The sequence below is a fragment of the Oratosquilla oratoria genome, chromosome 27, assembly GCF_046742065.1.
Source record: "Oratosquilla oratoria isolate Oo_2021 chromosome 27, ASM4674206v1, whole genome shotgun sequence".
Lineage (NCBI taxonomy): Eukaryota > Metazoa > Arthropoda > Malacostraca > Stomatopoda > Squillidae > Oratosquilla > Oratosquilla oratoria.
Window position 1 is genome coordinate 8,303,762 of NC_134803.1, and position 23,405 is coordinate 8,327,166.

The 23,405-nt window shown below is 38.2% G+C and overlaps 1 protein-coding gene across 10 annotated transcripts in view; it reads right to left on the reverse strand.

The window, feature by feature from the left end:
- The window catches only part of AMPdeam (AMP deaminase), a 432,435-nt gene that overhangs the window by 1,864 nt on the left and 407,166 nt on the right, over positions 1 to 23,405 (reverse strand). For 9 of the 10 annotated variants that reach the window (XM_076210194.1, XM_076210195.1, XM_076210191.1 and 6 more), the window contains 3 exons: positions 9,310 to 9,441; positions 8,560 to 8,752; positions 1 to 195 (listed from right to left, as the gene is read on the reverse strand). The exon at positions 1 to 195 is cut by the window's left edge and continues 54 nt beyond it. In XM_076210194.1, coding sequence (XP_076066309.1) covers positions 1 to 195; positions 8,560 to 8,752; positions 9,310 to 9,441 — 520 coding nt within the window. The remainder of the gene's footprint in view (positions 196 to 8,559; positions 8,753 to 9,309; positions 9,442 to 23,405) is intronic. The other variant, XM_076210196.1, reaches the window with a different exon arrangement.

Below are 23,405 nucleotides of genomic sequence, written 5' to 3' on the forward strand. Positions count from 1 at the left end.
TGTGGGAGAGAGCTTCCATACTTGAGTTGCAATGGAATATTCTTCCATGAGGGGCTCTTTGGTGAAGTGGAACTGGAGTGGGTCATCAGTAGAAAGAGACACCAAAAGACCTCTTGCTAAGTATTCAGGCAATGGGTTGCGGTGGTAGTTGAGGAAGAGGGAGTTATTGGAGAGTGGAGACATGGCAATTCCAATCTGTGGGTAAATATGGATTTGTATGCGTCCAATTGTTAAGCTGTAACATATTTAAAACTAATGCATTATGATAAAAGAAAAAACACTTTAGATGAGAACTTGTTTCAAAATGTGTTGTTTCTGGTCTATCTTGTCGAAGACCAACAGGTTTCAGGTAGGTGGCAATGGCCTCCTGGCAGGTCCACAAATCACTCAGGGAAGATACATTATGTTATCCATGAATTGTTAGTGTGGGGCACTGGATGCATCTGGGGGAGTTTGAATATGTGGCCAGCCCTATTCTGTGTTGCTATTATTTCAATGCTGGATGGTGTTCTGAACACAAGTGTGTTGGTATGGTTCTTGTTGTGGGTGTTTTCTGTGGGGATTGTGTCTGGAGGGTGTTGGTGGAATATTGAATTTGGTGATCTGCCTTGAAGGACTTGTTTAACTTCTTCAATATGATGAAACCTATGTATGCATCACAAGCTGTGAGTGTGGTATACAAGGATGCTGGCATCAGCTTCCTGATTATATTTATTTTTTAGCTGTAGCTGAGTGACCACCATATTCTGTGAACAGGCTTGGTCACATTTTCTGTGATGTTATATTTATTTTGGATGAAAGAGAACAAGTAAAACAGTGGTAACTTTATATTTTGTAATGCATGTATTGTGATGCATCATCATACATCAGACAACCTGATGTATTTATTTAGTTGTACTTAGTTGTATTTTGCGGGAGGAGAGCTACACTCATAGTGACCCACTGTTATCTTTCCATATCCAGATTTTTTTTTAAAGTCATGTATAGTTTTAGCACTCATTGTTTCCTCTTTCAGTTTGTTCCAGATATCTATCACTCTGTGTGGAAAGCTATTCTTTTTAAGATCTCTTCTGTAACTGTCTTTCTTAAGTTTCTTCTCATGTTCTTTTGTATTTCTTCTGTCCCATTTTAGTAGGTCATGTGTGCACAAATATTGACTCACGTTGAAGAGGTTAATTATTTGAGTGTGGATGTGTTTTTGTGTGGATGTATTGAGTGGTACAGGTGATAGGTTGTTATAAATGTTTGAGTAGAAAGCAGCTGATGTAATCATTTTGTTATATACTGTTGATGGTGCTTGGAAGATATAGTGTGATTGGTGTGTGTTGTTAAGAGTTCTGGCTCATCATTTTCATGTGGTGTTCTATGAGGAGTACTTTGTTTTCTGTACAAAGTGGCCAATTAGGGCAGTTTTGGTGTATCCTGTTATTACTCTTAGTGCTCCATTCTGTAATGTTTATAAGTTGTCTGTGTTTGTCTTGCTGATTATTGGGAACCATGCTGTGGGGATGAAGTCAAGGGTGGCTTTTATGAATTGCTTTAAGATGGTTACTAGAGTTTCTGCTGTTCACAGTTAATGACTGCAATGGATTTAAGTAGGTTTGTTTTCTTGTTGATTTTTACAATCAAGTTCTTGACATGTATTTACCTAGTCTTATTTACCTAGTTGTATTATACAGGAAGGGAGCTATGCTCATAGTGACCCATCTTTGTATCTTTCAGCATCAAGTTTGTACTTAAATTCTTGAATAGTATTTGCACACACTGTTGCCTTATCTAATTTATTCCAGATATCCACCACTCTGTGACAGAAGCTATTCTTTTTCAGATCTCTTCTATAATTATCATTTTTGAGTTTCTTTTCATGTCCTCTTGTTTTTCTCTTGCCCCACTTTAATAAATCATCTCTATCTAGGACTTCCATTCCTTTCATGATTCTATAAATAGTTAGTATATCTCCTCTTTCTCTTATTTGTTCCAGAGTTGGCAGTTCCAATTTGGATAATCTTTGTTCATATGTTAATTTGGGGAATGTTGGTGCCATCTTTGTTGTTGCTCTTTGTATTCTTTCTAATTTCCTTATATTCTTTTAGTACTGGATGTCTATAGTGTCGCAGCATACTCCAATTTTGGTCTTATGAGTGTAACTAATATTTTCTTGACCATTTCCTCATCCAAATAGTCAAAAGCCACTTTCATCGACCTTAGTAAGTTGAAGGATTCTCTGACTATTTTATTGATATGTTTGTCTGGTGACGTGTCTTTGCTGATAATTAATTACTCATAGGTCCCTTTCCAAGCTCACTTTTTTGACTTCTTAACCAATTTTATAATTCCTTGATATTCTATTTTTACTTTTTCCAAACTCCATTATTCTACATTTCTTGATGTTGAAGTTCACTTCCCACTTTTGACACCATTTCCAGATTTTATCTAGGTCTTTCTGTAGTGATTCATAATCTTCCTCTGTACTTACTTTCTTTAGTGTTTTTGGGTCAGAATTGCATTACCTTGAGAAATTCTCACAAATAAGGGGCAGATATTACAGTAGGGAGGATGATAGAGAGAGAAATTGGATAGATAGAGGGTTGCCAAGGATAGGAGGGAGATATGCCATGGAACAAAGTAGAATTGAAGATGAAGGACTCCCGCAGGAAAGGGGTAGCTATTATGATGTAGTAGGTGGTATAAGCAGATTTAGAATAAGTAGGGGTTCAAGAGTTGAGTCAGGCAGTAAACTTTATCCTGAGAAAGGGATAGAAACCAAGATAGCATCATAAAAGCAAATCATCTTATCCCCAATTTTACTGAAGAGGATCCAGATTTGTTCTTTTCCTCATTCGAGGGCTTAGCCAAGCAGTTAGGATGGAAAAGAGATATCTGGTCAGTGATGATAAGATCTAGCCTAACTCCAAGAGCCTTAAAGGTGTACACAACATTTGATAGAGATGGCATTTATGATTATGATCAGATTAAGAGTGAAATACTAAAGGTATATGAGGTTACCCTAGAGTATTTCAGAAAGAAATTTAAGGAAGACAGGAAAGATATCAGTCATGGATATGTGGATCTAGCTAAGAACTTAACCACTTCAATACGGGACTTAAATCTCGCGGGCAGCAACCAATGCCAGACGTATGACGTAACGAAATAATATTCGCATCATAAAATATAGTCGCCGCTTATGTCGATCGTTCTCTCTTTCACCCGCGAATTTTGAAAACCACAGAGAATGGGATTCAGGGCGCATTTGGGAGAATGTAAAAACACAGGGGCGACTACAATAAATATAATTAAGACGCCGATATGGCAGCGTCGCGAATCCACTTGCTCCTCATGACGCCAACGTGTGCGGCACCGTATGGAAGGGGTTAAGGAGTGACCTAGTGAAATGAATGCGAGCAGAAAATCCGGTAAATACCGAGAAAGTCCTGGAAGTGATAGCGATTGAGCAATTTCTTAACCTACTATGTAATGGAGCTAAGCTGTATGTAACCACGCAAAAATGTGAGACATTAGTAGAAGCGGCAAGTTTTGCTGAAAATTTTGTGCTATGAATGAGCGAAAGTAAAAAGAGAAGCATAATACAAACTTAGAGAGGTGAGAACAGAGGCGCATTTGCGATTCCAAGTCAGAGATATACAAGACCGCAAGTAGGGGATAGCTGGAGAAAACCACTCAAATGTTTCAGATGTGAGAGATATGGGCATAGAACTCAGGATTGCTATGCTAGGTTTAGTGAATAAATGTATAGGCAGGACATGGGAGGCAAGCAAACTAGGCAAGGAATAATGTGTGTAGAGTAAAGTGAAGTGAATGCGGATCAAGATATGAGATGCTATTCTTGTGGAACCTTCAGTCATGGGATGGAAACTTGCTCCAAAGAAAAGGAAAGCAAAGGGGATGCACAAGACTGGAGACAAAGACAGGACAGCAGCAAAGCAGAGGAGAGAGGGGTAGTGGACAAGATGGAAGACAGAAATTGCTGTATAGATGAAAGTAGGGTAGGCAAGACAGGCAAAATAGGGATCAGCCTAGAGTGGTTACCATATGTAAAGGATGCCAGAATAGGAACAGAGGAAAGTGGAAAAAAAATGCGGTCAAGGCTCTGCGAGACACAGGGGCATCCCGCACTATTGTGAGGCCAGATGTGATATCAGGTCTAGAAAATAGACGCATAGGTCAGTTCACCATGGGATTAGCAGGAGGAGTGACAACATTAACACCCATAGTTAAAGCGTTACTTGAGATAGATGGTCAGACAGTGAGCGTTGAAGTAGGATTAGCGGAGCTTCCCATAAAAGGGATAGATATCCTCCTGGGAAATGATGAAGGTGAGATAGTCCAGGTCAGACTCAAGACGGTGAATGACCCCATACCCAGACAGATGCATACACACCCAGATGAGGCTGACATGGCCGACCCTGTGGCCTTCATCACCAGAAGCCAGGCCAAGAAGGCACAAGAAGAAGAAGAATGAGGCATTGGTAACCTGGGCCCCCTGTTCGGCAGACCCTGAAAACATGATCCCGAAGGAATCATGGAACGAGAGTGATGAGGAAGAAAGACAAGTAGCAGCCAGAGGAGTAGCTGAAGGCCAGGGAGAAGACATCCTTGCAGAGGAAATTGTCCGTGAGATGGTCATGGATAGGAAGGAGCTCATCCAACTACAGCAGGAGGATCCTGAATTGGAAGCGGTATGCTAAGCAGTTGAGGAGGAAGAGCAGGAGAAAGGGAAGTACAGCGAGAGGGAGTTCATCATGGAGGATGGTGTGCTCTTGAGAAAATAAAAGGCACCAGAAAAGGTAGGAGGTGATATTGTTTCCCAAATAGTCTTGCCTCAAGTGATGAGAGAGAGAATTGTGAGGCTAGCTCATGAAACTTTGTGTGCCCACTTTGGGATCACCAAAACAAAGCAAACTATATTAGCGCACTTTATCTGGCTTCGATTGTCACAGGACATCAAAAGAGTGGTTAGGCAGTGTGTTCTGTGTCAAGTAACTGGGAAGCCAAATGACATAACTAAGAAAGTACCCATGTGCCAAGTTCCCTTCATCGAGGAGCCCTTTTCCAAGGTTGTTGTTGATTGTGTGGGCCCTCTACCAAAGACAAAATCCGGGGAATCATTTCTCCTCACCATAATGTGTCAGGCTAATCAGTATGCTGAAGCGATACCTCTCTCAAACATTAAGGCCAGGACAATCACCAAAGCCCTAATGTCTTATTTTAGTAAGATGGGTTTGCCTCGGGAGGTACAAAGTGATAGAGGCACTAACTTTTTAAGTGGGATATTCAGAGGAGCCCTGGAAGGCTTCAACATAAAACATGTGATCGCATCAGCATATCACCCCCAAAGTCAGGGAAGTCTCAAAAGGTTCCATGGAACCTTGAAATGCATGATTCAAGCCTTTGTATTAGAATTTGAGAAGGACTGGGATGAAGGCATAGACTTGTTACTATATGCCACCAGAATAACTGTACATGAAGGTCTAGGTTTTTCTCCCTTTTACTTGATGTTTGGTAGAACCCTAAGGGAGCCCCTTACCTCCCTGTATGACCAGCTACTGTCAAAAACCCCATAGGAAAGTGCCATGTATGCCAGGTCAGTGGGTACCAATTTTGAGAAGTTGAGGAAGGTTAGGCAAATAGCAAAAAGAAACCTTGAAGTAGTGCAGGGTAAATATAAGGATTATTATGATAGGAAATCGGTTAAGAGGGAACTAAAAGTTGGAGAATATATGCTTGTGCTGTCCCCTCAGAGATCATCATTGCATCCAAAATATGAGGGACCATTCAAAGTACTTGAGAGAAAAGGGGGTCATAATTATGTTCTGAGAAACCCAATGAGAAGGTCTAGGGTGCAACAAGCATATATTAACCTTCTGAAAGAATTCAAGGGAACAGTAGAGGAAGAAGTGATTGGCATGGTTGAGACAGGGCAAACTGACAAGAGCCTTGATTCAGATATCAGAGATCTAACCTTCTTTTATGATTTAGGCAGATCAGACACCAGTGAAGCATTGGAGGAATCTTTGTCATCATTGGAGGGAGGGATGCGGGAGGAGGCTAGAGCCCTCCTCTGCAAGAATGCCCAGATATTTTCCTCAAGCAATATATCATGATGTCATCCTAGAAGATGGAGCCAAGCCGGTGAAGCAGACACTGTATAGATTGTTGCCCCAGAAGAAGAGAATCATGGAGGAGGAAGTAAGGCAACTCATGGACCAAGGGTTAGTGGAACCTAGCACTAGTCCCTGGGTCTTGCCAGCTGTGCTGGTACCAAAATCTGGAGGTGAGTGGAGGCTATGTACTGATTACAGGAAGGTGAACGCAGTCACTAAAGCAGAATTGATGACCTCATTGAGGAGGTCACTGCTGTGACATTTTTGCCTAACTAGATTTGATGAAGGGATATCATCAGATCCCTCTTACAAGTAGGTCTACAGAGGTATCTGCTTTTGTTACCCTACATAGGCACTTTCAATATAAAGTGACCCCATTTGGGATGAGCAATAGTGAAGCATCCTTCCAACACCTCATCAACCGGCTAGTTGAGGGGTTGCTGGGTGTCAGGGCATACTCAAACGACATTGTAGTGTTCTCTGACACATGGAGTGATCACATGCACAGGTTGAGGAATTTATTTGACAGACTGGCACAAGCCCATCTCACCATGAACCTGAAGAAGAGCGCCTTTGGGAGGAGCAAGTTGGACAGAATTGCATCACGCCATTAGAGGCCAGAGTAAAAGACGTCATGGACTTCCAGGTCCCGAAGACAAAGAGAGGCATCAGAAGATTCATGGGCATGCTTGGATCCTATCGGAGGCATTCTTCAAATCTTGCAGAGGTAGCTGCTCCTTTAACCCGGCTGCTCTCTTATAATCATTTCAGGTGGGATGAGGGTGCTGATGCAGCCATTGAAGAGTGCAAGAAGCTTCTTTCAGATCATCCTGTCTTAATAGCCCCAGATTATAGTAAGACCTTTTATCTTTTTTGTGATGCCAGTCATGTAGCTGTAGGTGCCATGCTTGCTCAGGAAAAGGATGGTGTCATGAGACCCATCTCCTTTATGTCTCAGATTCTCAAGGAGTATTAAACACATTATTCTACCATTGAGAGGGAGGCCCTCAGCCTTGTATTAGCCTTAAAGAAATTCCATATATTCCTAGATAAAAAAGTAATCATCCTAAGCAACCCTAACCCATTGAAGTGTATCATAGATAGTAAGACATAAAATGACAGATTAGTTAGATGGGCATTAGCACTCCAGGGGTATGATCTAAATATTCAACATATTCCAGGAAGATCAAATGTGGTAGCTGACACCCTGTCACGTCCTGACAAAATGTTCAGGCCTTGTTTCACAGGTCTGAACATTTTTCTTCGGTGAAGGGGGATATATGTCATGTTACATGACATGTTACACAATGGACATCATGTTACATGACATGTAACAAAACAGACATCATGTTATATGACATGTTACACAACAGACATGGGGAATGGACACACAGATGACGTGGAAGACTTGGAAGTGGAGGAATACAAAGTTGGGGCCTCCTGTCAGCAGAGGTCAAAGGGCACGTAAATCAAAATGAAGAATCGAAGTAGGACCCTCACTTCCATTCCCCATCACTTATATGTTTTAGATAATTATTAGTGACTATATTGTAAGCCCTCTTCACACAAATATAAAGACACAGGTAAATTGTGTGGAGCTGGGTAAATAGAAATTGGATAGGTTACATTGGCACCTGTGCCATGGCACTGGTGTTGTATGGCTGTAATATAAAAAAGATGCACGGGCACTTTTGAGTCCTCCTGATTACTGCACTCGCAATCTGTTCACACCAACTTGATTATAAGTACAAGGAATATTGTAATTAGATTCATGTATTAAATTAAGTGAAGTGCACTCCCAAATTTTCCTTATCTGGTGAGGTAAAAATTGATCATAAGAGGCTAAGTGTTACTCTAGGACTTTGATTGCAGGAACTACTCAAATCACAGCTTATGATTTGATGTACTAACTCAAATACAAGGCCTAGCGCATGACAAAGATAAAAGTATTGCACTTTGAAGGACTCCATTGTATTGTCTTTTGGTCTTGAGATTTGGCTGCTTTGGGTTACTCTACCTCGCTTTCCTGCTATGAAACTGGTTAACCACTCCTTGTCTTTCCCAATTATCTTTTTGGATAGTATGCTTGTTGATGATAATGTATTGCTGTTTTGGTGATGGTATTTTCCCCATAGGTTGCACCCATTGCTTCATGGGTATGTGGGGGTGGGAGATTTAAATTTGTGTTCTTTGTTCTTAATGTTTTTACTGTTCCCCACATAATGCCATGATCAGTGCTTCCATCTATTTTTTTGGTTAGTTTTCCCAGTTCTTTTTCTGTTCGTTGCTCATTAGATTTGCTGTAGTTGTTCTTTTTCTTGTTCTGTTATGTTGTATTTGTTAGTTTATGTGAATAAGAAAAATAATATTAATGTTTTTTCATTATAAGCATAGGAATGATAATGTACAGATCAATAAGAGCAAAACATCAACTGACCTGTGCTAAATAATACAAATACTGAAGAACAGGAGCCTTTCTGAGAAGCAGACCATGAGAGATATTTTCTGAAAGCAGATACCCTGCAACAAGATGGTTGATGGGACCAGCCTCTCCACAATGAGGTCGCAACACAAATGTATTGAGTCCACGTTCACTCCTTAGGTGATTTAGCACTGCCATATTAGCATACCTATGAGAAACAGTATTAAGATGAGATAATACATATTATTTACAGTGTTTCTGTGCACCTATTTGTAACTCAGCTTCATTCTCTAAGATTCAATTGAGCCTGTGTTTGTAATAATATCCTTTAGATATGTGATTAAAATTAGCTGTCAAAATATTACTCACTCTTACAGCAGTGACATTTTTCTCAATTTAATAAATTTGTTATTAGGGTTTGTCTTAATTTCATGAACAGACTACAGCTATATACACAAGCTATATACTATCATGAAAATTATCAAAGCCAGAAAACTATGATCACAGTTGTAAGTAATTGGCTGTCAAAATACTGTCTTAGTAGATTAATCTTTAATAAATGTATGAGACAAGTCAATGAATACATACAGAATCACATCTCAATTTGATTTCTAGTTCTATAAGCAAACATTAGAAAAAATAAAAAAAATAAACTTTATTGCCTTCAAACACATAATGAAGTATAGATAGATATAACTGATTGTTGACCATACATTATACAAAATAATTAAGTGCATTTAGGTTGATGCTATTCTATAAACTTACATATAATAAAGATAATATGCATAGGGAGGGTTTTCTTTTTCAGTCCAGTTCTCTGGGAATGGAGAATCCTTGTCAAGAGTGGTGTTTTCAGGTTTGCTTTCATCATCCACACTGTCAAACCCAACTACATATCTGAAAATGAAGCAGAGGATTGGGTATTTGGGGAAAAATCCATGAAAAAAAAAAAAATAAAAGGAGTAGGTCAGAGATAAGAGTATACAGGTGGTGTGCTACAGCGATGAATTTTGTATACTGGGTATATGTGTTGGTATGAGTTACTGCAGTGTTTCATTTCATAGCCTCATCAGCTTTGTCATGGATTGTTCTAGTTGCCTGATGATGCTTTGGGCAGCACTGAGGGCAATGACCTGCTATAACAGTTGGAAACATTGATATGAATTTATTTTTCTTCCATACAAGGACCTTCACCTATGGCAATGAAATGAATTATTGACCTTTACTCAACAAGCCAGAATAAATAAGCTGAAAAATATCAGATGTAGAGACATGTGCTCAACTGTGTAAAGAATACACTGGTTTTGCAATGTATCTACCTAATTATATTTTACCTAATTGTAGTGCAGTCGACCCCTGCCTATCCACAGCTCACCATTCGCAACCCCGCATGTCCATAACTTTTCCCATGGAACCTTACAAATGCATATTCACGATTCTCTCACCTATCCATGAGCCCTACACATCTTGGTGCTAGCAAATGAAACCTTAAAAAAAAAAAAATCCTAATTTGAACCTCAATAATCATTAAATTATAAATACATTTATTAATTGAAAATGAGCAAAGTAGCAATATAGTGTATATGAATTAATATTGATTTTTAAATATCAACAATAGAAATGTAGTGTGGGAAGCCAGTGTCAACATTTCTGGCCACACTATTGGGTGATGAGAGTAGCCAATCAGGGTGTGAGATTCAATCCTTTATTATTGGTGAGTACAGGCCTTTTTGGGTGTCCTCAAGTTATGATGGAGTTCCATCCCTACACAAAGTTTAAACCAATTTTCAGCATCAGTTGGAACCAGCCTAAATAAGCACCTTCCAATGTGATTCCTTTTCTTCAGTGCACTGCCATCAGAAGAATCTGCCTTATGTATGTTTGGGAGCCATAATGAAGGGCAAAATGTTTCCCCCAAAAAATCAACATAAATGAGAGTGAATAAAGTAGTACTGTAAAATAGTGCTTCTTTCATTGGTCTACTAATGCATATATATGTATATATATATATATATATATATATATATATATGTATATATATATATATATATATATATATATATATATATATATATATACATATATATATACAAGCCGCGGGCTTCGCCGGGGGCTTGACTGCGCAAACAGCGGCCTACGGCCGCAGCTTTCCGTGCTCTAATCCCTCGTTTTCCCCTTCGGCCTCGGCCTCGGGGCGGAACCCCAACACTGGATCCCCAGCATGAAGAAGAACGCGAAGAAGAACACGAAGTAGAATGCGAAGAAGAACGCGAAGAGGAACGCGAGAAAGAAGAACGCGAAGAAGAAGAACGCGAAGAGGAACGCGAGGAAGAAGAACGCGAAGAAGAAGAACGCGAAGAACACGAAGAAGAACACGAGGAAGAAGAAGAAGAAGAACACGAAGAAGAAGAAGAAGAACGCAAAGAAGAAGAAGAGGAACGCGAAGAAGAACAAGAATACCACCTGACCCCGACTTACCCAAGCACATTTTCAAGAATATTTTTAGGACAAAGTGTCACCGTAATACCACCTGTCCCCGACTTCCACAGTATTTTTTAGAAGAATATTTTTATTTAGACTTTATATATATATATACATATATAATGTATATATATATATATATATATATATGTATATATAAACATAAATGTGTGTATATACATATATAGATATTTATATATACATATATATATATATATATATATATATATATATATATATATATATATATATGTATTTACCTAGAAGTATTTACCTAGTTGTATTTTACGGGAAGGGGAGCTATGCTTGTGGTGTCCCATCTTCATATCTCATTTTATCTAAACGGTTTTTAAATTCATGTATTGTTTTTGCACACAACACTTTCTTATCTAACTTGTTCCAAATGTCTATTACTCTGTGAGGAAAGCTGTTCTTTTTCAGATCTCTTCTATAGCTGTCTTGATTTTCTTTCTGTGTCCTCTTGTATTTCTAAGTGTGTATTTACCTAGTTGTATTTTACGGGAAGGGGAGCTATGCTTGTGGTGTCCCGTCTTCATTTCTCACTTCATCTAAACTATTTTTAAATTCATGTATTGTTTTTGCACACACCACTTTCTCATCTAACTTGTTCCAACTGTCTATTACTCAGTGAGGAAAGCTGTTCTTTTTCATATCTCTTCTATAGCTGTCTTTCTTGATTTTCTTTCCGTGTCCTCTTGTATTTCTATCATCCCATTTTATTATATCCTCTCTATCAATAATTTCTATGCCTTTCATGATTCTGTAAATAGCTATCAAATCTCCTCTCTCACTTCTTTGCTCTAGTGTCTGTAGCTCAAGTTTTGCTAGTCTCTCTTCATATGATAGTTTTGAGAGTGTTGGTGCCAATTTTGTAATTGCTCTTTGTATTCTTTCAAGTTTTGTTATACATTTTTTTGTACTTGGTGACCACATCGTTGCTGCATATTCCAATCTTGGTCTTATCAGTGATTAGTATTTTCTTCACCATTTCTTCATCCAGGTATGTAAATGCCACTTTGATTGTTCTTATTGAATTATAAGTTTCTCCAAAAATCTTATCTATGTTTCTAAGGTGACATATTATTCATAACAATGACTCCCAGGTCCTTCTCATTTTCAACTTTTTTTATTCCTTCTTCTCCCAACTTATATGATCCTGTTATTCTGTTTTTGCTTTTTCCAAATTCCATTATACTACACTTTTTAGTGTTGAACTCCATCTCCCACTTCCTACTCCATTCCCATACTTTATTTAGATCACTCTGTAGTGACTCACAATCTTCTTCCGTGTTCACTTTTTTTTAATAGTTTTGCATCATCTGCAAAGAAGCTCATATAACTTTCAATTTCTTCATCCATATCATTAATATATATAGCAAACATTATTGGGGCCAGAACTGTTCCTTGTGGAACACCACCTATCACTTCATCCCAATTTGAGTGTTTGTCTCTTATCACTACTCTCATTTTTCTTTCTTGCAAAAAGTATTCCATCCTTTTAAGCAGCTTGCCCTGTATTCCTCCTTTGGTTTCTAATTTCTTAAGCAACTTCTTTTGTGGTACTTTGTCAAAAGCTTTTTTTAGGTCTAGAAATGCACAATCAGCCCATCCATCTCTTTCTTGTATTATATCTATTAGCCTTGAATAGAAACATATTAAATTGGTGACGCATGATCGTCCTTGTCTGAATCCAAATTGCCTTGGATTTAACACGTTGTTTTTTTCTAAACATTTTACCCATCTACTTTTGATAATTCTTTCACAAATTTTTGCTATTGTACTTGTTAGAGAGACTGGTCTATAGTTGGTAGGGTCTTCTTTATTTCCCCCTTTATATATAGGTACTATATTTGCTTTTTTCCAATCTTTTGGAACTTTTCCTTCTTTCAAGGAACTGTTTATTATGCTGTGTATTTTGTCTGCCAGTTCATTTCTGCATTCTTTCAAAACCCAGTTTGCTATATCATCTGGTCCATGCAATTTTCTGACATCAAGATTACTCAAGTGTTTCATTATTTCATTCTTTGTTACTTCTATTTCTTTCATAGGGGGGACTTTCTCTTTCCATTTGATCTCCCCAGGTTGTATGTTCTCCCTTGTAAACACTGATTTAAAATGCTTGTTCATAATTTCTGCCATTTCTATTTCCTCTGTGTATTCAACTCCTCATCTTAATTTCTCTAAATCTTGTTTGTTTTTCAGTTTGTTGTTTACAAATCTGTAAAATAGTTTTGGTTGATTTTTACATTTTTCTATGACATCTTTTTCATATTTTCTCTTTTCCTCTCTGCACACTTGTACATATTCATTTCTATAACAAGTATATATTTTCCATTTTTCAGTTCTTTTGTCTTTCTTCCATTTGGTCCAAGCTTTATCTCTTTTGTCTTTTAACTCCCTACCACTTTTGTTGTACCAGCACTTTACATATACTTTTTCTTGTTTTTGTCTTGGGACATACTTTTCCGCTCCTTTTTTATAAATTTTTGTCAAAATATTCCATTTCTCTTCCACTGTTGTATCTTCTTTGTATATTCTTTCCCAGTTTTCATTTTGAAAGAATTCTCTTATTTTATAAAAAAAAAAAAAAAAAAAATCATACATCATTCTTCCTTTTCTATATTGTTCATTTCTTTTCATGTATTTCTGCTCATTTAGTTCCAGTTCAATCAATATGTGGTAATTTTTACTTATTGGTGTCTTATATTCAATCTTTTCCACAATTTTAGGTTCAGATGTGATTATTAGGTCTAGTCTTGATAGTTCTTCTTCATTTCTATACCTAGTGTTCTCTTGTATCCATTGTGTCATTGTATGGTCAATAATCATCTCGAGTAGAACATTTCCCCATGAGTCGTCTCCACCCTTTACTGTCATCTCTTCCCAGCAGACTTTTTTGCAATTGAAGTCGCCCATTATAACTATTCTTCCTCCATCTTCCATTATCTTATTTAATGTTATCCTTGTGTCTTCTACAATATTTTTATGTTCACTCTATTCCCACGAGGCTGTTTTTGGAAGCACATAATTTATTACAAACTTTCTGCTCTTCTTATCTCTGTCTTCCACTTCGATCATAATCATTTCTATTGTATTCTTTCCATATGTGACACACCTCACGTTTATATCCTTCTTAGTCAGGAACATAATTCCACCCCCTTGTTTTGTCTCTCTGTTTCTAATCCAATAATTATATGCATTGTGTCCTACACTGTTGAGTGGTAGTGGACCTTTTAATTTTGTTTCTACAATTCCCATTATGTCCGGTTCTTTTTCCTTCAGATAATCATTCAGCTCATTCAATCCTGTTATTAATCCATCTATATTTGTGTAAGACACTTTTAATTTTCTGCTACTTCCATTGTATTTTCTGTTTCCCTTTTGTTTTTCTCTAGTATGTTGTATTACCTTACTTTCATATTCACTACTCTCCAATAGAATTTCTCTTTTTCTGAGTCTGTTGTGTTCTCGTTTTTTTCCTTAGCTTCTTGTCTTTTCATTTTTTCCTCCTCTCTTTCCTCTTTATTCATTTCTCTTTTTATCCATACCTTTTTATATTGTTCACTTGCTGCTAGATTCCCTGTTTTTGCTTAAATATTCTCTGCTGTCGTTTGTGATCTGAATTTAATCTTAATTGGTCTGGTCTTACCTTTAGTATACTTTCCGAGTCTATACATCTCTTCAATTTGTTTCATGATTTCAGGTTCATCTTCCTGAACTAATTCTAGGAAACTGCTTACTTTTTATTTTTCCTCTTTGATTCTTGTGGTTCTATTTAGGTTATACTTCTTTTCCATTCCAAATATAATTATACATTTATTTCTATCTGCTAAGTCTCTTACTATATTCTCCTTCTGTCTCATCACTTTAATAACTGAGTCTTCAGTTTGTTCTTTCATTTACTGTTTTATCATGTCAGTAAATGCAACTTTACTGTTTTCTTGGATTTTTTCCAACCCTGTGCTTCTTTTGCTATGGCCTTTTTATTGTCTTTATTATTCCTCTTTAATTCCTCATTCTCGTCTTTCACTTCTTTTAACTGTCTTTTTAATTCTTCTATTTCTTTAGTTAGGTTTTTGTTCACCTTCTCTAGTTCTTCCAATTTTTCAACTCTCTGTGCAATCTTTGCTATGTTACCAAACCTACTCTCCCAATGTTCGGTCATTTTTTCAAGTTTTTCCTCTAGTCTTGCTAATCGAGGGAGGTTGGTATACCCCCCCTCCCTTATTAAATCCCTGGAAATTATTATCTTCACCTTCCATTGTGCTGCTCTCATCTATATTGCTAATCTTTACATTTTTGTTAATCCCTTCTTCTCCAAAATCATCATCAATCCTTCGCTTGTTTACAAGACGCCTGGCCTCCTGGACCAAAGCCTCCCCTTCCTCATTTCCTTCCATTTCCCTCAGTAATCCCTCCCCTTCTCCTTTTTTCTCACCTTCCCACTACACCACAAGCTTTCCCCTTCCCTGTAAATACAATAAGGTACTTCCTTGATGTTGAGATCCACATAAATTTTGATTTTTCTTCGGAACTCCAATCTTCGCCGTGCATCGGACGAAAGTGTGTGTGTGTGCGTGTGTGTATTTACCTATTTGTATTTTACGGGACGAGAGCTATGCTCGTAGTGACCTGTTTTTGTATCTCTCCGCATCCAGTTTATTCTTAAAATCTTGTATAGTTTTGGCACTCACTGTTTCTCCATTTAGTTTGTTCCAGACATCAATCACTCTATGTGGGAAGCTATTCTTTTTCAAATCTCTTCTGTAACTGTCCTTCTTTAGCTTCTTTTCATGTCCTCTTGTTTCTCTTCTGTCCCATTTTAATAAGTCGTCTCTATCAAGAATTTCCATCCCTTTCATAATTCTGTAAATGGTCAACAAATCACCTCTTTCTCTTCTTTGTTCCAGTGTTGATAGATGTAATTTCTCCAATCTTTGTTTATATGTCAAATTTGAGAGTGTAGGTGCCATTTTTGTCGCTGTTCTTTGAATTCTTTCTATTTTTTTTTTTTTTTTGTGCTAAGTGCCCATGGTGTTGCAGCATATTCTAGTTTAGTTCTTATAAGTGCAACTACTATTTTCTTTACTATTTCTTCATCCATGTAGTCGAAGGCCACTATCATTGATCTTAATAAGTTAAAAGTCTTTCCAAATAATTTATTGACATGTTTATTAGGTGTCAAGTCACTTGAAATAATCACTCCCAGGTCCTTTTCTGAGTCAACTTTTTTGACTTCCTTGTTACCAAATTTATATTGACCCGATATTCTATTTCTGCTTTTTCCAAATTCCATTATACTACATTTCTTAATGTTGAAGTTCATTTCACACCTCTGACTCCATTCCCATACTTTGTCCAGGTCTTCTTGTAGTGATCTGCAATCTTCTTCTTTGCTTACTCTCTTTAGTAATTTGGCATCGTCAGCAAAGAAGTTCATGTAACACTTCACTCCCTCATCCATATCATTTATATATATGGCAAACATTAAAGGAGCCAGTAAAGAGCCTTGTGGGATGCCACTTATCACATCTTCCCAGTTTGAATTTTTGTCTCCTAGTACCACTCTTATTTTTCTCCCACTTGAATAATCCTTCATCCATTCCAGTAGCTTACCTTGTATTCCTCCTGTGTGTGTGTGTGTATTTATTTACCTAGTTGTATTTTGCAGGAGGAGAGCTACGCTTGTAGTGATCCGTTGTTGTATCTTTCCTGACTTTCCGCATCCAGTTCTTTCTTAAAATCATGTATAGTTTTAGCAATCACTGTTTTCTCTTTCAGTTTGTTCCATTATTTACCTAATTGTATTTACCTAGTTGTATTTTACAAGACGAGAGCTATGCTTGTAGTGACCCATTTTCGTATCTCTCCGCATCCAGTTTATTCTTAAAATCGTGTATAGTTTTGGCATTCACTGTTTCTCCATTTGGTTTGTTCCAGACATCAATCACTCTATGTGGGAAGCTATTCTTTTTCAGGTCTCTTCTATAAGTGTCCTTCTTTAGTTTCTTTTTTAATCCTCTTGTTTCTCTTCTGTCCCACTTTAATAAGTCATCTCTATTGAGAATTTCCATCCCTTTCATAATTCTGTAAATGGTCAATAAATCACCTCTTTCTCTTCTCTGTTCCAGTGTTGACAGATGTAATTTCTCCAATCTTTGTTCATATGTCAGATTTGACAGTGCAGGTGCCATTTTTGTCGCTGCTCTTTGGATTCTTTCTAATTTTCTTATGTTTTTCTTTGTGCTGGGTGCCCACAATGTTGTGGCATATTCCAGTTTAGGTCTTATCAATGTAACCACTATTTTTTAAGCATCTCATCTATGTAGTCGAAGGCCACTTTCATTGATCTTAGTAAGTTAAAAGTCTTTCCAAATAATTTGTTGACATGTTTATCAGATGTCAAGTCTTTTGAGATGATTATTCCCAGGTTCCTTTCTGAATTGACTTTTTTGAGTTCTTTGTTTCCAATTTTATATACCTGATACTCTATTTTTGCTTTTTCCAAATTCTATTATGTTATCTATTACTCTGTGTAGAAAGCTGTTTTTTCCGATCCCGTGCAAGCGGGTGGTCTTACCTAGCAAATCGCAGTTCACTCGTACCTTACAATAAAGGAAATGAACTCGCCAAAACCTTTCTCTTCACCACAGTACCATCGCCAGAGAGCAACGGGAGGATCCTGAAACACTTGCCTACAGGACATCCATCACATCCCTTCAGTGGCAAGATGTTCCTTTTCACGACAACCACACCATCCTCTGCAACATCAGTACCAACCGCCCATGATCCCTCATCCCAGCCGCCTTCCAACGTCAAGTGTTCAATTTAATACACGGCCTGTCTCACCCTTTAGGGAGCGTCACTGCAAAGCTCCTGAAGCAGAAATTCATCTGGCACAACATCTCCAAGGACGCAAAGGAGTGGGCCAGATCCTGCATTGCCTGCCAGCAAAGCAAAATTCATCGCCACACTGAATCAGGTATCGGACCATTCCATCAGCCCCAACGATGCTTCGCACATATTCATGTCAATGTCGTCAGCCCACTCCCCCCCGTCGGAAGGCCATAGTTACCTCTTCACCACTGATAGATCAACCCGCTATTTGGAGGCCATCCCCATGAAGGATAGTATAGCCTCATCCTGCACTGCAGCATTTCTCAGTGGATGGATCGCCAGATTTGACCTCCCAGAACACGTCACCTCCGACCGAGGAACTTGCTTCACGTCGCGGCTGTGGCACTCCCTCACTGAACTCCTGGGTACTACAGTCCACCACACTATCTCCTACAACCCTGCAGCCAACGGCATGATCGAGCAAACCCACCACTCACTCAAAGCACCTCATATGGCACACTGCAACAACGGTTCCTAGCTACCCCAACTACAGTACCATAGATACTCCTTGTCCTTTGGACAGCTATCAAGGACGACCTCAACGTGTCTCCAGCAGAGATGGTCCTCGGCCAAACCCTCGTAGTGCCCACAGAATTCTTCCCTCCACAGGATTCTCCCGAGAGCCTGCAGCAACTGTCACACAAATTTGCCCCATGAGTGCTGACACATCACCGGGAGGTGAAGGAATACCTCCCAAAACACCTCGACGCATGTTTTCCCGAGGACAGAAGCTCACACTCCACCATTCGCCTGTCCCTACACTGGCCCCCATCTTGTCCTTGAACATAAGGACAAGACCTTCCGCATCTCCATCTCCGGCAAGCCAGAATGGGTCTTGACTGCCTAAAACCGCACACCTTGACACTCCGCCCACCAAATTCTCACGTGCAGGACGCCCTCTGAAGCCAAGGCAATTTTGAGAGGGGAATATTGTACACACCACAATGATCACGTGGCATGGAATGTGAATGATGTCGCCCATGACCTGACACTTCCCTGCCAGAGCAACCATGCTTGACCCGACCTAACCTAACCCATTGCAATTATGTAATATAGTGGCTCCCGCCAAAACCTCTTTCTCTTCACCACAGTAGCATTGCTACAATCCCTCTCTGTTCATGATTCCATGTTATCCCAAATTGAAAATTTCCTCACGGAAATTCAAATATTTGATGATGACATATGAAAAATTCCAGGGCTTACCACCTGTCTATCCTCCAAGAATTCTCCTTTCAAAGAATGGAGAGAAGGATTAAGGGGAGTCCAAAGTTCTAAGGTTGGTGGTTCTAGCAATGCCACTGGAATTGATCCGGTAAAACTTCCCCTCCCTCCTATTGTTCTTCAACACTTTGAGAGCAATTCTCACAATCCCTCTTAGAGGGAGGGCTTTTTGCTTAGTGAAAATTTTACCAGTAGATGATTCTAATTATGACACTGCGTTCCTTCTTGATGATTTGTTTTTTAACAAGGAAGAGATCTTAGACAAGGTGTTAAATTCTATTATTAATGCACCTGAGGTCTCTAAATTGAAGGACCTAGAAGGTTTCATTAGGTTTGTATATTCTAAACTACAAGACCTTAAAGGGATTGGAGTTGACTTTACTAAGGCTGGAAATGAGGGCCTCCTTTTGATTAGCAAGTTAATTTTAAATAAACTACCTAAATTTTTCTTGATTGAATTGTCTCGGATGATTAATTTGAATTATCCTAATTTTAATCAACTTAAGGATGTTTATCAATCTGTTCTAGTTAAACTTAAAATGGGATCTGATGACCTTAACATCAAACCCAGACAGTGATGCTAGCATCTCCCTTGCCTTCAAGGAAAAGTCCTTGAAAAAACCTGCTGTTCATTCTAGCAAGGGAGTTAGTCACTCTTTTAAGTTTAATCCAGATTCCGTTAAGAAGTCAATCTTCAGATATAGATTTTGTCCCACTTCTAACCATGCAAGCTCAAGGTGCTCTTGCTCTTCCTATATTTCTCTTGAACACAGAAGAGCTAAAGCAGCTCAATTAGGACTGTGTAATTGATATTTGAATCATGGACATGACTCTTTGGAATGCCCTGGGTTCAAGGCCGCTCTGACTTATGTTTTATGTGTAACAAATCCAAGCACCATGGAGCCATGTGTCCTATGGCTAACAAGTTGTCTCCTTCTGAAGGGAAAACGTTTAATTTCCATGGTTTGTCCAATTCAATTGTTCCTTTGGTTTCCCTTCCAGTTAGAGGCAAGAGAACAGCCCAATGTCTTTTCCTATTAGACACTGGAGCCCAGTTTTCCATTATTCATAAGGAATTGGTGGAAGACAGTGTATGACCTTGTTTAAGTCTTACTATGGACAAACTGGTTTCTTCATTTGGTTTAATTCTAATGAATAAAAGGGGTTTTAATTACCATCTTGACAGTACTTCATTATTTCTACATCTGGTATTTTCTTTTACCCATTGAGTCATTGTGTATTCAATAGTCTTATCCAGTAGTATATTTCCCCAAAGGTCCTCTCCACCTTTCACTGTCATCTCCCAACATGTTTCTTTAGAGTTAGTCACCCATAATTACAAAGTTTCCTCCTTTCAGTATTTCATTTAATGTTTGTGTTATATATTTCATTTGTAAGGTTGTGATGGGGGATGTCACTGAAAGCTTTACTATTGTCTAGTGTTATGAGAAGTGCTCTGTAATGGGGCCTTTCTAGATTGATGCCATCTAAAACTCTTTGTGTAAGGTTTATCAAAAGAGTATTTGTGGAGTGTAGTGGTTTAAAACCATGCTGTGATTCAGCAAGGGTGTGTGTGTGATGTGATGAGTTATAGTATAAAGTGTTGTTTGACTTTGGAGGGGGTGCAGAGAAGTGTGATTGGGCAGTGTGATGTTGAAACTGTTGGGTCTTTGTTGGGTTTGGAGCTGGTGATGATTTTTCCATGCTTCCAGATGTCTGGTATAGTGTGCAAATGGCTGTAGTTTGCAATATTGGTGAGTATGATTATGCCATGTGGTCCAACTTGTTTTAGATAGATATTACTTATGTTGACAGGGCCACAGGTGGAGGAGTGTTTGAGGTTATGGATTATATGGTTTATCTGGCTGTCTATGAAGGGTGCATAGTCTGGGTCTGGAAGTCTTTCTTATGTCAAATGGTGCATCAATTGTCAGGGTGAGGGGTGAGATGGTTTGTCTGTGCAAAATGATTTATAGGTGTGTTTCCTTGTTGTCTGTTTGAGGATAAATTGACTATTGTTGTGGTTATTGCTGTATGAGAGTGTGTTGTGTTACTGCTGGATAGTGTAATGCTATTGAGTGTTTTGTACAGTTTACTGTTGTTTGTTTAGTGATTGTATTGGCAAATGTTTGCCAATTTTGTGTTTTCTATTTATGTATTTTGTTGGTTATCTCAGTGTTTGGTGCTTGTATTTGGTCTGCTATGTTTTGAGTGATAAGTGTGGGGATATTGTGTTTAAGTATTTACCTAGTTGTATTATACGGGAAGGGAGCTATGGTTGTTGTGACCCGTCTTTGTATCTTTCAGCATCATTTTCCTCCCAGTCAGGAAGTCTTTCATCCATTCCAATAATTTTTTCTCCAATGCCACCTCTTGACGCTATTTTCCTTATTAGTTTCTTGTGTGGTACCTTATCAAATGCCTTTTGTAGGTCCAGAAAGGCACAGTCTGCCCAACCATCTCTTTCTTGTATTATATCTATTAATCTCGAGTAGAAGCAGATCAAGTTTGTTGTACATGATCTTCCTTGTCTGAAACCAAATTGATTTGGATTCAGTATAGTTTTTTCTTCCAAATGTTTAACCCGTCTATTTTTGATGACCTTTTCATAACTTTTTGCTACTGTGCTTGTCAGGGAGACCGGTCTGTAATTTGATGGATCTTCCTTGTTTCCTCCCTTATAAATTGGTACAATGTTTGTATTCTTCCAGTCCTGTGAGAACTTAATTATATTGTATATTTTATCTGTTAATTCCTCCACGCATTATTTCAGTATCCAATTTATAATTCCGTCTGGACCATGTGATTTTCTGATGTCAATGGTTTTGATTTGGTCACTGATTTCCTTCTGTGTTACAATTATTTCTTTCATTGAGGGTGATATCTCTCTCTGTTTCCTCACAGTTAGGTGAGTTTTCTATTGTGAATACTGATTTGAAATGGTTGTTCATAATTTCAGCCATTTCCAGTTCTTCTGTATATTCGTATTTACCTTGGTGTAGCTTTTCTATTTCTTGTTTATTCTTCAGTTTGCCATTTACATACCTGTAAAATAGTTTGGGTTCTTCCTTGCATTATTCTATCATTTTTTTTTATAGTTTCTCTTTTCATCTCTGCGTACTTTTACATAATAATTTCTTTGTTTGATGAACATTAGCCATTTGTTTGGTTTCTTGTCATCCAACATTATACATCTGTTACAAGTCACTATCTCTTTAATAATACAAATTTACATTTTCTAGGGGCAGGGGATAATTGTCCTTACACCTACCACCCCTCCAGACACCCATGCTGATCAGGCTGTCTGTAATATTTTTTTGTCATTTCTTTATCCATATTGTGAAGAACCACCTTTATTTTCTTGGGCAATCCATATGTCTCACCTACAAACTTACTGTTATGTTGGTCATGTGACAGGTTATCTGTTATCAAAACTCTCAGATATTTTTCACCTTTGTAATTGTTTCTCCTCCCATTGAATAAATCAGTGATTATCTTGTATGTTCTGGCACTGAAATAAATTTTCTACTTTTGGGTCCAGGCAGAGCTGGGGACATTCCTTGGTGCATTCCTAAGTGTGTTCCTTGGTGCATTCTGCTTAAGTGAATATGGTTAGCACTTCCAAACTATTAAAGCAATATAGGTGCTGGTATAGCATGTGGCCTACCTTTTGGATGTTGCCTATAAAATTCTTCTTTGGTATAGTATGTGACCTATTGGACTTTTATTTTGGTACGAATCTGTCTCTTAAGCTTTAATAGTTTGTGAGTGCTAATTGTGGCCAAACTAAAGTGGAACATACTGAGGAACACACTGAGGAATGTGACCAGCTCTGGTATAAAGTCTAGGTTTTTTTTCAAAAATTTTAAGTTCTCTTCATCTTTCACTCTTGACATGATCTTTACATTGTTCACAAACATAAAAGTGTAAATTGTCACACTACTATCATGTCATTCATGTAGATAAAGAACATTATAAGTGCTAGTAAATACCCTTGTGATAATCTGCTAGTCACTGCCCTCATCTTATCCTTTACTACTGTCCCAATGAACCTGTCCTTCAGGAAATTTTTCATCCAATCAAGTAGTTTACTTCTTAGTCCTTCAATATGTTACAATTTCCATGGTCTCAAAATGAGTACTATAAAAACTGGAACATATTGGAGAATTATAAGATAAACTACTCAAGTGGCTGAAAGATTTCCTGAAGGACAGTTACATAAGACAGGAGTATGGGAGGAA